At 42.9% G+C, this 14,793-nt stretch overlaps 1 protein-coding gene across 1 annotated transcript; it reads left to right on the forward strand.

Moving 5' to 3' along the window:
- The first annotated feature begins 1,421 nt into the window (after positions 1-1,421).
- On the forward strand, positions 1,422-12,172 carry UPK3A (uroplakin 3A). Its single transcript, XM_044277856.1, has 6 exons — positions 1,422-1,558; positions 8,137-8,277; positions 8,881-9,097; positions 9,356-9,435; positions 10,101-10,233; positions 11,416-12,172. The coding sequence occupies exons 1-6, from the start codon at positions 1,501-1,503 to the stop codon at positions 11,543-11,545; spliced, it is 759 nt and encodes a 252-aa protein (XP_044133791.1). The 5' UTR covers positions 1,422-1,500; the 3' UTR covers positions 11,546-12,172.
- Positions 12,173-14,793: the final 2,621 nt, after the last annotated feature.

Consider the following 14,793-nt stretch of genomic DNA (forward strand, 5'->3'; position numbering starts at 1 on the left):
ATGTTCTAAATTTTCGCTGTGCAGAGGTACGGTTCTTCCGTGGGCTTCCGATCCATGCCTCAGCACTGCAAAAGATAGGTAAAGTCCTATCTGTGGTCGTATTTTGCGGATTGTGGACCCATTCAAGTCAATGGCTGGTGCCGTATATTGCGGACCGGCCGCTTACAGTACACAGTATGGATACTGAGCCATTATGCTTGTGTGCAAAATGTGGATCTGCAAAAAATACGATGAAGGTCCGTGTGGCATCCATTTTTTTTGAGGATCCGTTGTAACGATGCTTATCCTTATCTGCAAAAGGGACAAGAATAGGCTTTTTTTATTTTTTTTCTCGGGGCTATAGAACTGTCATTTTTGCAGGCCCATTGAAATGAATAGGTCCGTATCCTATCCACAAAAAATGCGGATCGGATGCGGACCAAAAATACGGTCGTCTGTATGCACCTTTAGGCTTATTTCACATGAGCGATACGGAATGAGTCAGGATCTGTTTAGAGAAAACTGATGGTTTTGAACACAAGTTCAATCGGTTTTGTCTGTGATTGTGTTCAGTGTCTTCAGTTTTTTCCGCACGAATGCAATCAGTTTTTGATTCATTTTTCAAACGCATGAAAAAAACAGAAGAATTAGGCACCATGAACAGGACTGTGTCCATTTTACAGTCCGCAAAGCACAGATCCGCTAAATATGGATGTAGTCCATGTGCCATCCGTTTTTTTTTTTTTGTGGACCCATTGACTTCAGTGGTGCATACACACTATCTTTTTGCGGAACGTATATATGAATGCAGAAAGAACATGGATGATTTGTGTGCTTTCTGCATCCGTATGTCTGCTCTGCAAAAGGCTAGAACATGTCCTATACTTGGCTGCCAAATGTGGACCACGGACCCACTGAAGCTAATGGGTCCGTAAAAAATGGATGCAATACGGACGGTATCTGTATTTTGCGGATCCGAAATCTGCAGACTGCAAAATACATACCATGAGGCATGAGGCACACATCTCCTTCTAGCAACCATCACTGTAAAACACATTGCATCCAGATGCCTTCCGTTTTTCACACAAGTCCCATTTACTTCTATGGGGTCAGGGCTGCGTGAAAAACGCGCAATATAGAAGATGTTGTTATTCTTCCTGAAAGCAGAGATGATCAGTAATAAACGATGCTCATCATGTGCACATACACATTGAAATGAATGGGTCAGGATTCAGTCTGGATGCTGTCCGCTCACAACACGCATCGCACCCGGGCAGAAAACTCGCTCATGTGAAAGAGCACTCGCTATGACGTTATCTCTGGATACCTAGACCTTGCTGTGTCACACCTACATCCCGCAGAGAAAACCAGTGTTTTTAAGTGAGCTGTGACTGGCTGGAGATGTTGGGAGGAGTTGGCAGCTGTGGGTAGGTCAGTAGACACCTGTAGGTCATTTCTCAAGCTGTGGAGATAGGGCTTTAGTTGTAGTGCTGGATACAGGATCTCTGTGACTTCAGAACTATGGGAGCCTGGAGGTGCTTGCTTGTCCTTGCGGTTGCCCTATTGCAGAATGATTTGGGTAAGTGACTTGTGTGCATCTCTTTGGTACCCTCATCATCTCCCCTGCTTAGACTGTAATATATATATATATATATATATGGATGTAGCAGGGCTGAGTTTGTCATTTGACACGGCACAGCACAACGTGAGAGCAGACTGTGCACTAAACAATTAGGCTAGGACTCAAAGGTGACAGTAGGATTATCACAACATGTTTCCCTACTAGGCAAAAAGTGACAATTGCACGTCTTCCATCCATGCCGCGGCTCCTGCGATTGCCGTGCAACATTTGCCTCATTAAAGAAACATTATTGTATTTTGTTGTGCAGTCGTATCCTTAAATGACCAATTCAGCTCTGCTACATCTGCACATGCACAGATTTTTCCATTGTAATAACCTGAGTTCATATTATGGACAGATGGTCAACCATTTGAGAATGCTATTAGACTGAGTTTCCACTAAAACATTTTTAATTTGGTTTTTGAAGCCAGAAATAGAATTGAGTAGAGGAGAACATTTAGTGGGTCATTTACAATGAGTGTCACATTTGAAATCCCTTTTTCCTTAACCTACGCTGGAATAAATTGAACAAAATTAAACAAATGATGCACCTTGTTTGATAAACTTGGCATAACAATTTTGTATAGAGCGATTACTCCCCCCTTTTTTATTATTATTTTTTTTTTATTTAAGATTGTGGCTTTAAAAAGTCGCAGTTGATAAATCTGAAACAGAACTAACAACATCCACTTTTCAAAACTGGAGTTAGTAGTGTAAAAATCCAAAATGATGCAACATTTTTGTGCAAATGGGCTTAAAAGTTGCAAAGCTCTACAGTATTTTGTGACTTTTTTTGAATCCAGAATTCTGGAGTGCAGGACTTTGTGTCCCCCCCCCATCCCATCCCATCCCATCCCTTCAGCTTTTTTCCTTTTTATATGTGCCCTCCATTTATGATCCATTCAAAAAAACTTGGACTGCGGTTCCAAGCAGGCAGCATTCATAATTTACCTGGTAATTAGCGGTACATCATGAGCTCTACATACGGGCGCTAACAGTAAGGGTTAATCATAAGTCCTGCCTTTTCCTGATAAAACTTTGTGTGGTGATTGATCACAATTTTCTGCTTGCAGGATCTCTGCTTGCTGTCTGTTAGTGAAAACATTAGGTTTCAATTTAGAGGTTGAAAACTTGTCCTGTTCATATGCAGCTGACACAAGTGCAGCATTGGTAACACTGTAACGAGCTCTTCATCTGGGATATTTGGATATGATCTAGTAAGGAAAAAATATAGGCAACAGCATAGAAGGCCACGACGGCTGTATGGGCGTTGGAAGACAGGTAGACAAAACTGTAGGACTTGCAGCTGGGTCTATGAATCCACATCGAGAAAACACAGGTGCCTGGGCGTAGAGTTGTACGTCCGAAAGACGAATAGTATCCTGGGGCCAGCGCTTTCTAATACAGTTTGAACTTTACCTCGGATATCAGTAATCGCAATAAACGTTCATATAACGTGTTTCAGGGACCAGCACCTTCTTCGGTTTATACAGGTTCTCCAGGACCAAAACCGATATCAAGTAAACACAAACCTCCGGATAGAAATAGTAAGATGTCTTTATTAGATATGACAGAAATACATAAAACAAGTAAACAATAAAAAATAGACCCATATGCCTACCGCTACCAGCACATTAAGTATCTCAAGGTAAAAAAAACAACAACTTGGAGTATAAGCGCTAGAAAAGCAGGAGCAAAGCATAAACAGTAAATTTGCTGTAATACCGTGTGTGGCACGTCGACCATGCAGCCTCCTCCACCCTCCAGAACAACAAAAAGAGGTCTACTTTCTTCCAAAAACAGCCCCACACCTGTCCACAGGTTGTGAGTGGTATTACAGCTCAGCCCCATTCACTTTAATGGTGGTGCTGTTTTCGGGAAAAAACAGTCATCTTTTTGTAGTCCTAGAGAACCCCTTTGAGGAGAACGGCAGTAAACATGATTTACAAGTTTATGCATATACACACATTCCCCCAATTTAACTGTCCCTTAACCTTAAAGGGGTTGTGTCATGTCCTCTGTTGTGCGCGTGACACTTTCGCAGCTCATGCTGGTTGCCAGTGGTAACGTGTTGTATGCATACGCGTGTGTTTTCCCTTTATTGCGGTTTTTCTTCCCTCCTGGTGTGCACTGGGTTAAGTTGTGTGCTTGGTGGAGCTGGGTGTGGTCGTGTGTGTGTGTGTGTGTGTGTATATATATATATATAATATATATATTCTGAGGGCCATCCCAGTTGCCATCGATGTCTACTGCAATGTCATTCCCTTTGCCTATGCCTTTCCTCACTTGTTGGCTGTGAGTTTGGTGTGTTATTGTCAGGGTGATATTTGTATGTCATTTGGTGTTCCATGTCTGGTTGGTGTTTAAGATCAGCATGGTTGTTTGACATTTCCCCTGTTTGTCCTTTGTGTCCTCTGGAAGGGGGTCTCATGGTTCCTTGGAGGGGTAACCAAAAGTCTGAGCTGTTGCTGGAGTGCTGGTTCCTGTGTGTCAGTACGTACTGTATCCGTTTGGTGTTTGGATTGCAGTGAGTTTGTATGGGTTCCAGTTTCTTGGTGTTCTTCTTAGGTGCCTTCCAGCAGCTGTGGCAGGTAAGTCGCCAAGTATTCCATTGTTCTTGGTTCGGTGGTTTCTTGCCACTGGATACTTACCTTCCGTTCCACTTGGCTTCCTCTCCTTGCTGTTAGGCCTGCAGAGACTCCTGCTCTTCTGTGTCTTAGAAGAGCAGGTCATCTCTGACCCTGACCTTACTCATCCAGGGATCACTAGGGTGAGTAGGGCCCAGGTTCCAGAGAATGAGCCCCCCCTACCATCGAGGCCAGCTCATACAGTTAGGAGATAAGGGATGTGCTAGGAGGTGTCCCATTCACTTATCCATGGTTTCTGGCCTGGTGGCATCCTATTTATCCCAGGCATTGTACGGTGGGGGGTTTCCCCACTCCCCACCGTGACAGGTTCTGTCACTTCAGCAAATCACATTTATTATGTAGAGAAAGTTAATACAAGGGACTTACTAATGTATTGTGATTGTCCATTATGCTTATTTTTCTGGTTAGATTCATTTTTCCATCACATTATACACTGCTCGTTTCCATGGTTACAACCACCCTGCAACCCATCAGCGGTGGTCGTGCACCAGCCTATGTAAGGCTGCGGTCCCGGTTACCAGAGAGGCCGGCGCTGCAGGATTGCAGGGTGGTTGTAACCATGGAAACAAGCAGTGTATATTGTGATGAAAAATGAATGCAGCTAGCAAAGGAGGCAATATGGACAATCACAATACATTAGTAAGTGCCTTGTGTTAACTTTCTCTACATGATAAATTCCCCTTGCTTAAGTGATACAACCCCTTTAAGGGACAGTACATCTAAGAGTCTGCCGGGCTGCTTTGTCCTCCTTAAAGGGAAACTTCTAGGAAACGCTCTTAGGCTACATGCGCACGAACATTAGGGCTCCGTGCCCGTGCTGCGGACCGCAAATTGCCGCGGGGCAGCCGCATGTGGATCAAATCACTTGAATGGGCTCCGCGATCCGCAACTGACAGTCCGCACCGCAAAAAAGTAGTGCATGCGCTACTTTTTTGCTGTGCGGAGGCACGGCCAGAAACACCACGGAAGCACTCCGTAGTGCTTCCGTGGGGTTACGATCTGTGCCTTGTTCCGCATCTCCTTGATTGCGGACCCATTCAAGTGAATGGGTCTGTGATGCGGATTGCACACAGCCAGTGCCCGTGTATTGCGGACCCGCTGTATGTTTGGGTCCGCATCCGAGCTCGGCTTCAATGGGGCTGCAAAAGATGCGGACAGCGCTCCGTGTGCTGTCCGCATCCGTTGCACCTTACCGTGGCTTCGCAAAAAAAATATAGCATGTCCTATTCTTGTCCGTTTTGCGGACAAGAATAGGCATGTCTACAATGGGCCGCTGGTTCCGTTCCGCAAATTGCAGAAGGCACACGTGTGCATGTAGCCTTAGGAAAGTCCAGAAGTCAAGTTGCTGCATTTATTTTGTAAAGGCTCTAAGGCTGGGTTCACACCTGAGCGTTCTGAAACGAGCGCTCTGTATGTGCGATTGTACGGGCGTTTACAATCGCGCATACAGAGACAGGCGTGCACACATTGTCGCGCGTTCCCGAATATCTATGTGCGGGAACGCGCGACAAACGCCCCAAAAAAAGCTCAAGCACTTGTTTGAGCGTCGGGCGTTTTACAGCGCGATCGTACGCGCTGTAAAACGCCCAGGTGAGAACCATTCCCATAGGGAATCATTGGTTCTTGCCTGTTGTGCGTTTTACAGCGCGTAGGAACTAAGGCCTCATGCAAACAATGTATTTTGCGGTCCTCAGATTGCAGATCTTCAAAATACAGATACAGTCTATGTTCCATCAGCTTTTTTTACAGATCCATTGACTTTTCGCTTCCATGTGTCCATTCTGCAAAAAGATTTACACAGAGTATTTGCACAAATGTGGACCACTGAAGTCGGTGAGTCCACAAGAAAAAAAAGGCTGATAGCGCACAGACCACATGCGTATTTTGCAGATCTGTGATTTGTGGACCACAAAATGGATATTGATGTTTCAGTATTAGACAACCACTGTCGCTCTTCATTCATTACACTTAGATGTAGTCAACATGTGAGGTGACCACCATAGCTGATCACTACAGAGGTGACTTTCTGTCCATAAAATGTAATTTAAAGAATTCAGTGACACTTGGGGCTCGTTCATACGACCGTTGGTGGCCCGCAATGAACGGGCACCTTCCGTGGGGCAGGCGCAGTCCTTTGTGAACAAAGGAAGCCTGGCTGATGAGAGGGCCCATAATCCTGGGGCAAGAGGCTGGTAGCCAGGCCCCTCCAAAACCCAGTGGCGAGGTTGGTTTCGCCACATTAAGAAAATAAGATTATTAAAACTACTTAAATATTATTTTATTATAAACATATATTCTCAAATGCCTTTCATTAGTTATAATGACTTATTTTTTCTAGGGAGCAATCAGGGGAAATAAAATCGCTGCCATCCTATTAGTACACACAAAACCTGTCCTAATCACACAGCAGGACAAGTTCTTCAGGAAACTGAGCTAAAGAGCTGCCTGAGCCTCCTCTCTGCTCTGCTTGTCAGGGATGATGATCCTGAATACAGCTGATAAGATCTTCAGCTGAATCTCTGTAGGATTGGAGTTCATGAGGAGACATAAAGTACAGAGAGGAGGTGGGGGTGTAGTAATGAGTAGCAGCACTTGTGTGCAGTCTCCATTACCACAGCCGCACATTACATAGTTTTTGAGCAGAGAAGATGATGAGGCAGGTCTTTAGCTCAGTGTTATGAAGTAACTTGTCCTGCTGTATGATTAGGAGAGGTTTTGTGTGTACTAATAGGAAAGGGGCCATTTTATTTCTCCTAATGATTACTCCCTAGACAAAACAGGCCATTCTAACTAATGGAAGGTATTTGGTAATAGAGATGGCCAGTTCGCAGTTTTCGCCAGCGAACACATGTGATCTGCCATCTTAACTGATAAGTCCGGGGAGGCACAGGTAAGTCCTTGCCTGTGAGCGAGCCGGTCTGAAATGAAATGCGGTCTCCGGGAGCAGGCTGTTTCCGAGAATGGCCCCCGGAGGCTGTTCTCGTAACTGCCTGCTCCCGGAGACCGCATTTCATTTCAGACCGGCTCGCGCACAGGAAAGGACTTGCCTGTGCCTCGCCGGACTTGTCAGTTAAGATGGCAGATCGCATGTGGCCATCACTGTTTGGGAATAGGTTTATAATAAAGTAATATGGAAGTATTTCTGTTCCCAGAGAACCCCTTTAAAGTGCATATAATGTGTGTGTGTGTGTGTGTGTGTGTGTGTGTGTGTGTGTGTATATATATATATATATATATATATATATATATATATATATATATCTCTATCTATCTAGCCATAGCAGTGTTTAAATATTCCCTGGCATTTCATTACACTTATAAAAAAATAAAAATACCATTAGAATAATGTCCAGGTCAAATCAGAGGGGTCTGGACCAATTGCTAGTAAAGGAAGGCCAGTGTAAGGCCAGTTCCCCTACAGAGAACAAAGTGTTAATTTACTCTTCATCCCTTATATTTTCATCTGCAGTCGGCTATAGGGTAGGGCCTTGTGAGGGGGCAAAGCATAATGTGCCTGGTCTCTTCTAGTGGAAGAAGTGAGTTAGTGAGAGAGAGGAGGGTTTCTGCCACAGCAGGGTGCCTTACATCATGCAGCAGCGGCTTGTTTGTAGGGAAGTTGGACAAATGACTGATCTTCTAGAACAGGGATCAGCAACCTTCGGCACTCCGGTTGCTTTGAAACTACAACTCCCAGCATGTAAACGTGCTCCGCTGCTCTTCTAACTCCCATAGAAGTAAATGAAGCATTCTGGGAGTAGTAGTTTCTGAACAGCTGGAGGTTGCCAATCCCTGTTCTAGGAAAACCTAATTCTTAAAAGGTTGATTACAATATGAGAAAAATATCACTGACTGCAACTAATTTGACAATTTTATCTTTTTATTGACCAGCACGTGCCGTGGTACCTTTATTGTGCAGTTCATCTGTTTGCCGAATCAATCCAACCTTGAATACCATCACTTTAGAGAAACCCTTCTGCTTCTTTACACAGCTTTCGCCAGCCAGGGTTGCCTTATTCGTAGTGAAAACCTGTAAGTCTGTTAACTGATTGCTTCATATTGGTCTGTGTACGTACCAAATGTCTGTATCCTGGGAGCCAATGACACATCTACTGATAAAGTTAAAAAGCTGTAATAAGTATTAACGTCCCCGATTTAAAGAACGGTTGCTATGATACTTCCGTCTATGGATACCATAATGCTGTCTCCTACAGTATTTAAAATAATATAACTACTATAATACTGCCCCTATGTACAAGAATATGACTAATATAATACTGACTCCTACAGTATGCACAAGAATATAAGTACTATAATTCTGACTAGGTACAAGAATATAACTACTATAATACTGCCCCTATGTACAAGAATAACCCTGCTATACTTCCCCTATGTACAAGAATAACCCTGCTATACTTCCCCTATGTACAAGAATACCACTGCTATACTACCCCTGTGTACAAAGAAATGACTATTATACTGCCTTCTATGTACAAGCATATAACCCCAATAATATTTCCCCCTTTATAGAATATAACTACTTTGCCTACTATAATGGCACCCTCTATGGACAAGACTTTATTGTAACATGGCCCCTGTATGAACAACATTATGAATATCTTGTCTTTCTTTAAGCTTCTGTGAACTGGAATATTGCACTGACAAATCACTACAGAAACACGGATGGTGGAAGTACAGCACCATATGTAGCAGACAAATTTGACAACCCCAGCTGTTCTTCGAACCCCTCAATTGCTGATGTCAGCACGTATGTCTATCGTGTGGGAGCTAATGACAGCTGTTTGAGTACTACAATCTGCAACGGACCTCTTGCCGGCAACACGGCTTACAGGTATTCCCCCAATAATTTATGTAAAATTGGGCCATGCTTTGCAGTACTATACACAACCAATGTACAAGAGTGACGCTGTTTCAGGGATAAGTCTCGTAGAGGAGGGTAGCATTGTGCCTTGGCCAAGATATTTGTAAAGAATACAAAAGCTCACAGAATCTTAACCCCAGGTGATGGAAAACTTAGCTATGAATCTGGCCTATTACGTGAGCTAATCTGATGATAATTTGAACTAATGTGTGTTTTTTTTTTTTTTAGTTTTAAGTATGTATTTTATACTTTAACTGATGGATACTTGGCTGAGTCAGAGTGGTCCGCTCCAATCACTACTAAGCAAGGTAAGGATCAATATGGTAGAATGGCTGTAAGCATGTCTTTATGATCAGTGTGCCCTCCACTGATCACTGGTAAGGTGTTGTGCCTCTTAGGCTATGGCTACATGACTGTGTCGTACCCCAAAAAGGGTACTTCTACATTGATGCATGTTATGTCGCGCAACATTTTTTGTAGTGATGGTCAATGGGGTCGCACTACAATGCAACAGTTGCACAAAAATCCAACTTGTATGGATTTTTTGCAGCTGTCAAGTCTTAGTGCGACACCATTGACTATTATTATAAAAAAAAAAAAAAGTTGTCATGTCGCCCTAGCTTTAGTCTTCTTTCACTACCAGCTATTGACTGAAACCACCTGTGATCTACAGTAAACTGCGGGGAAATTCAGCAGATTTCACTTCCCACTGCAGTGCCGTCGCAGGACAAATCGGTGGGATGTACCTGTGTGTGCAACACATGGGCATGCTGGGACCTCCAGAAAGGGAGACTGTCTTTGTATTGGCTCTCCACAATTTAAAAAAAGATGAGGATCCGGAGCAGAGGACCCCGCTCTACTAGTCAATAATTTAATAAATGGGCTTTCTAAACCAGACAAACCCTTCTAATCTCAACTTTGTGTGTAATCTCGTTCTTTAAAAAGTTTCTAAATTCTTAAATTATTTTGGCAGGTAAATCTTCAGCAAACATAGACACCTGGCCTGGTAGAAGAAGTGGTGGGATGATTGTCCTCACCTCCATTCTCAGCGTGTTGACTTTCTTGGTCTTGGCAGGTCTAGTAGCTTCAGTGATTACAAATATTATGTGAGTACATTGCTTCTCAAGATCTGGGTTTATATGCGTTTATGTTGAAACTTGCATGTCTTCTAAGTGGTCAGTGTTCACAAAGGAGAGCCCCAAGTAAAAACGGATTCTGTTTTTTGTTTCTGCAGTAGTCTTCCAACTGTCCCCTGAGTGGTCTGGCAGCAGCTTATTCTTCTCCCAGGGAAATAATATGTATGCCCAGCGGAGCGTGAATGTAGTATAGCGATGCTGAAGGAGATGCCTATTAGGTGAACCTTTAGACAATTAGGGCTGATTCACATAACTGTGTGCAGTCTGTGTTTCGGCCACATCTCCCTGACCCGAACTGACTGCATCAGTGTTTTATAAAACGCTATGATGCAGTCAATTCAGGTCGGTCTGAAAAGTGCTGCCGATACATGGACCACGTTTCCCAAGCTGGTAGTTTGAATCAGCCCTTAGTTTCAGTCTAATGGCCTAGTACCTAATCAAGCCTACTTATTGGCATCTGCATACCAAACATATCGACATAAGGGCTCATGCACGTGGCCGTTGCTCAGCAGTGAACATATTGCGTCCTGCAAACAGCGGGTCTGCAATATGCGGGCACCGACCGCGGACGGATCGAGGACCCATTCAAGTTCAGAATCTGCACGGATGTTGCCTGTGCATTGGGGCCTACCAACGGCCGTGTGCATGAGCCCTAAGACTTTTACTTTTTGCCTGGATCTCTGTAGCAGAACAGTAATAATTCTGCCTATATTTCTAAATTACATTTTAAGGTCATTTAAGAGAGGTATGATCTTGAATTCTGTTTGGTTGGTTTCTCATTTACTTCTACAAAAATCTTAATAGGGTTAAAGCAGCCTCCTCTTTGTCCTTCTCCACCCTCATTCACAAGAAGAAGGTTGAAGTAATACTGACTGGTAGCTAGGGACATATTGCAAAACCTCATATTAAAAGCAATATTTGTTAAAGGGGTTTTCCAGGACTCTTCTTTTGAATCACCTATCCTCAGAATAGGTCATCAATATACAATCCCTGAGAACTCCTTGAAGGAAAACAGCTCCAGTATCAATCATGTCATACTTTTGCCCATCTCAGCCTGCATTATTAATCAGATTTTTCTATTAAAATGGGAGAGGATTTCTTATATACAATGTTTTAACTTATTCAACAAATATTTCTTCCTTTTCCAATCAGGACACCAATGAAACAACTAGAACCTACAAGACATGAAAGTCGGTCTACTCATAATGTGCCCCAGAAGCCTGAAGTGGGAGAGTCGAGCGTCGGTGTCTCAGATCACTATATTGCTCATCCGGAAGCCTGAAGGAGCTCCAAAGAATTTCGGTTGACAATCCCTTTGAGGCTTTTGTACAAGTCAAATGATGATTGAATCATATTAGAAAGATGGTTACTAGGGTCCATAATACCTATTATGGTGTGGTTCTCATAATGATTGACTAATAAATTAAAGGGGTTATACAAGATTATAAAAACATGGCTGCTTTCTTCCAGAAACAGCACCACCCCTATGCATGGGTTGTGTCCAGTATTGCAGCTTAAAATGAGTAGCGATAATGCAATGAACAGTGGACAGGTGTGGTGCTGTTTCTGGAAATAGCCATATTTTTCTAGTTTTAATTGACCCCCTTTACATTTTTTTTTTCAAACGGAAGTCTCACTACATTAAGTGCCTGGCTGATGATGTTTGCTGCATGTGTAGCCCACCTCACCTTTTACCAGTGTGTAACATGGCAGTCACTTTGCCACACAATGATGCCTCCCATCCCCTTAGATCACATTTTTTCAATTTCATACTAATATCTATATCAGGTACTAATGTTAAAAATCACTGTGTAGAGTTTATATTTGATATCTTGTGTACAGATGGATTCTACCAAGGGAGCCTCTCCTTTTCTTGTACTTGATCACTGCCAAAGTGTTAAAAGATCAAAGTGCAAACATCGAAAAGTTGCAAGTGTTAGAAAGACTATGCTGTTTTTAAGCAAATTTTGAATTGTTTAGTTATGTTTTTGGATTTTCTAAATTAAATTTTGTTTTGTGTAAGTGACCAGTCTCACAGATGAATGTAGCATGTGTCTGTAGATTAATTTCATATAGTTTGGAGGTGCTGGTCTAACCTGGTCCCTTGCACTGTACATCTGGAGTAGTGGCTGCCTCAAATTGGGCTGTGGACCACTACCAATCTGTCAAAGGCTGTTATTACATCTCTCAACAGTGAAATTTCAACACCGAGAAGGAAAGGTTGTGGAATTATGGAAATCACAGAATCGATGGACATAATAATGATATGCAAATAATGAAAAAAATAATCAAAACTTCTCGATTTATTCAGTATAGATTATAAGCACCACAAACAGAAACACACACTTACATTCCTTGGCATGCTATCAATGAGGTTATTATTGGTTGTCTGAGGAACGCTCTGCATACTGAATGTACTTGGGCACACAAATCATCAAGATCCACCGCTGGCTGCTCCCTTTGCAATTGCTAACCAATGATGTCCCAGATCTGCTCGATGGGAGGCAAGTCTGGAGATGCTACAGTCCATGGTAGTACGTTTAGACCAGTGTTTCCCAACCAGTGTGCCTCCAGCTGTTGCAAAACTACAACTCCCAGCATGCCCGCACAGCCAAAGGCTGTCCAGACATGCTGGGAGTTGTAGTTTTGCAACATCTGGAGGCACACTGGTTTAGACCACACAGTAGTGTGAGCAACATGCAACCTGGCGTTGCATATTGGCATGGCCTCTGGAACACTTTGCAGAAACAGCCATGCCACTGGTTCTGCAGCCAAATCAATGTAGCACCCAAGTGTTAGTGTGCCTGAATTGAAAACTAGAAGGGTCCGACTACTTATTATGCCACCCCACACCATAATCCCAGCAGTAAGATGGGTTTGACGTTTCCTTGTGAAGGCCTCTTCATGCATTGCCATCGTGGTCTGCAGACCAATCTCCAGCTATTAGTGCAGGTATGACACCAATGGAAAAAACTGTAGCTGGAAATCTGGCTTGTAGCCCATTATCATGCAAATGTCTTCTGATGGTTTGTCCAGCACCCTGGGCTTGGAATGTGATGTCTGCTCACTCTGCACCATTCTTCTAATCGGATAATCTGTACGTGCAGAGGTTCACCTCTGTGTATCTATTGCTGTCATTTAAGTTCATTGCGTTTTTCCCAACCAATGGGACATTCAACATTGAACAATGCAGACATCTCAGCCTAGGTGCATAGCTATCTGCCAGAATGATAAACCAAGGTCTCTCGGTCCAAGAGTTCTGTCTCTTAGTTTGGAACAAATAGCGATAACTCGCATGTGGACAAACGGGAGGCGATGCACAATCATAAAACACAACTTGATCCAATTTGTGCTGTTTCATGTGGCTAAAAAAACATTGCTTTAAATCTGGATTTTATGCCCCTTCCACGTGCCACAGACTGGAGCTAGCTTGAAAAATTGATCATTTGTAGATCTAAGCAACACCTGCTACCTCCTTGATTTGCAAACTTTACATGTTGTCCTTCTTGGTGTTGCAATTTCATTGTTGAGCAGTGTAAACTATAGTCTAGCTGGGCCCAATATTGCGCAGAATTCATTTTATGGGCCTAAGCCCAGGAAAGTTTCAGGCCTCCTGCACACGACCGTATGGTTTTTCGATCCATTTTAAACTGATCCGTTTTTTTGTTTTGTTTTAGTAGTGTTTCCTTTTGTAATCCGTTTTTTTGCGGATCGGAAGCGTACAATAATTTTTAAACAGTAAGTACATTGAAAAATTGGGCTGGGCATAACATTTTCAATAGATGTTCAGCAAAAACAGAACGGATATGGAAGACATACTAATGCATTCCGTATTTTTTGCGGAACCATTGACTTGAATAGTGCCACAGAACGTGATTTGCGAGCAATAATAGGACATGTTCTATCTTTGAACGGAAACGGAAGGGTGTGTATAGTGATTGGTGCAACTGTGACAGTATATGGAACGTAATAAAAAAAAAAAAAATTTTGTGTGCAGGAGGCCTTATAGTGTAGGTTCCCATCTAAAGAGACCGCCATGTAATTGGTAGATAGGCCTACACAATTTTGACAAAAAAATGTGCTCAAAGAGCTTTTATAGCTTACAATTAGAGATGAGCGAATTACATATTTTGAAATTCGTTCACGCTTCCTTTGGTGGTGAAAGCAGAATTGCGTTATGGATTCCGTTACCACGGACCATGACGGAATGCATCGTTATTCATTCCGTCATAATAGAAATCTATGGGCTGCAAAATGGATCCGTCCCATTTCCGTTATGCAGGGGAGGACTCCCCTGCATAACTGAAACACAACGGATCCGTTATGCAAGACATTGACTTCTATTATGACGGAATGAATAACGGTATGCCTCTAAAGGCATTCAGTCATTGAATTGCGTTATGGTCCGTGGTAACGGAATCCATAACGCAATTCTGCTTTTACCACCAAACGAAGCGTGAACGAATTTCAACACATGAAATTCGCTCATCTCTACTCACAATTATACAACACAGCTGAAAAATAGGAACC

Source organism: Bufo gargarizans, chromosome 2 (genome assembly GCF_014858855.1).
Source record: "Bufo gargarizans isolate SCDJY-AF-19 chromosome 2, ASM1485885v1, whole genome shotgun sequence".
NCBI classification, from domain to species: domain Eukaryota; kingdom Metazoa; phylum Chordata; class Amphibia; order Anura; family Bufonidae; genus Bufo; species Bufo gargarizans.

Coding starts and splice junctions, on each gene's coding strand:
- UPK3A (XM_044277856.1), top strand. CDS start 1,501: ATGGGAGCCTGGAGGTGCTTGCTTGTCCTTGCGGTTGCCCTATTGCAG. Junction 9,098..9,355: donor GCCGGCAACACGGCTTACAG/GTATTCCCCCAA, acceptor TTTTTTTTTTAG/TTTTAAGTATGTATTTTATA. Junction 10,234..11,415: donor TCAGTGATTACAAATATTAT/GTGAGTACATTG, acceptor TTTTCCAATCAG/GACACCAATGAAACAACTAG.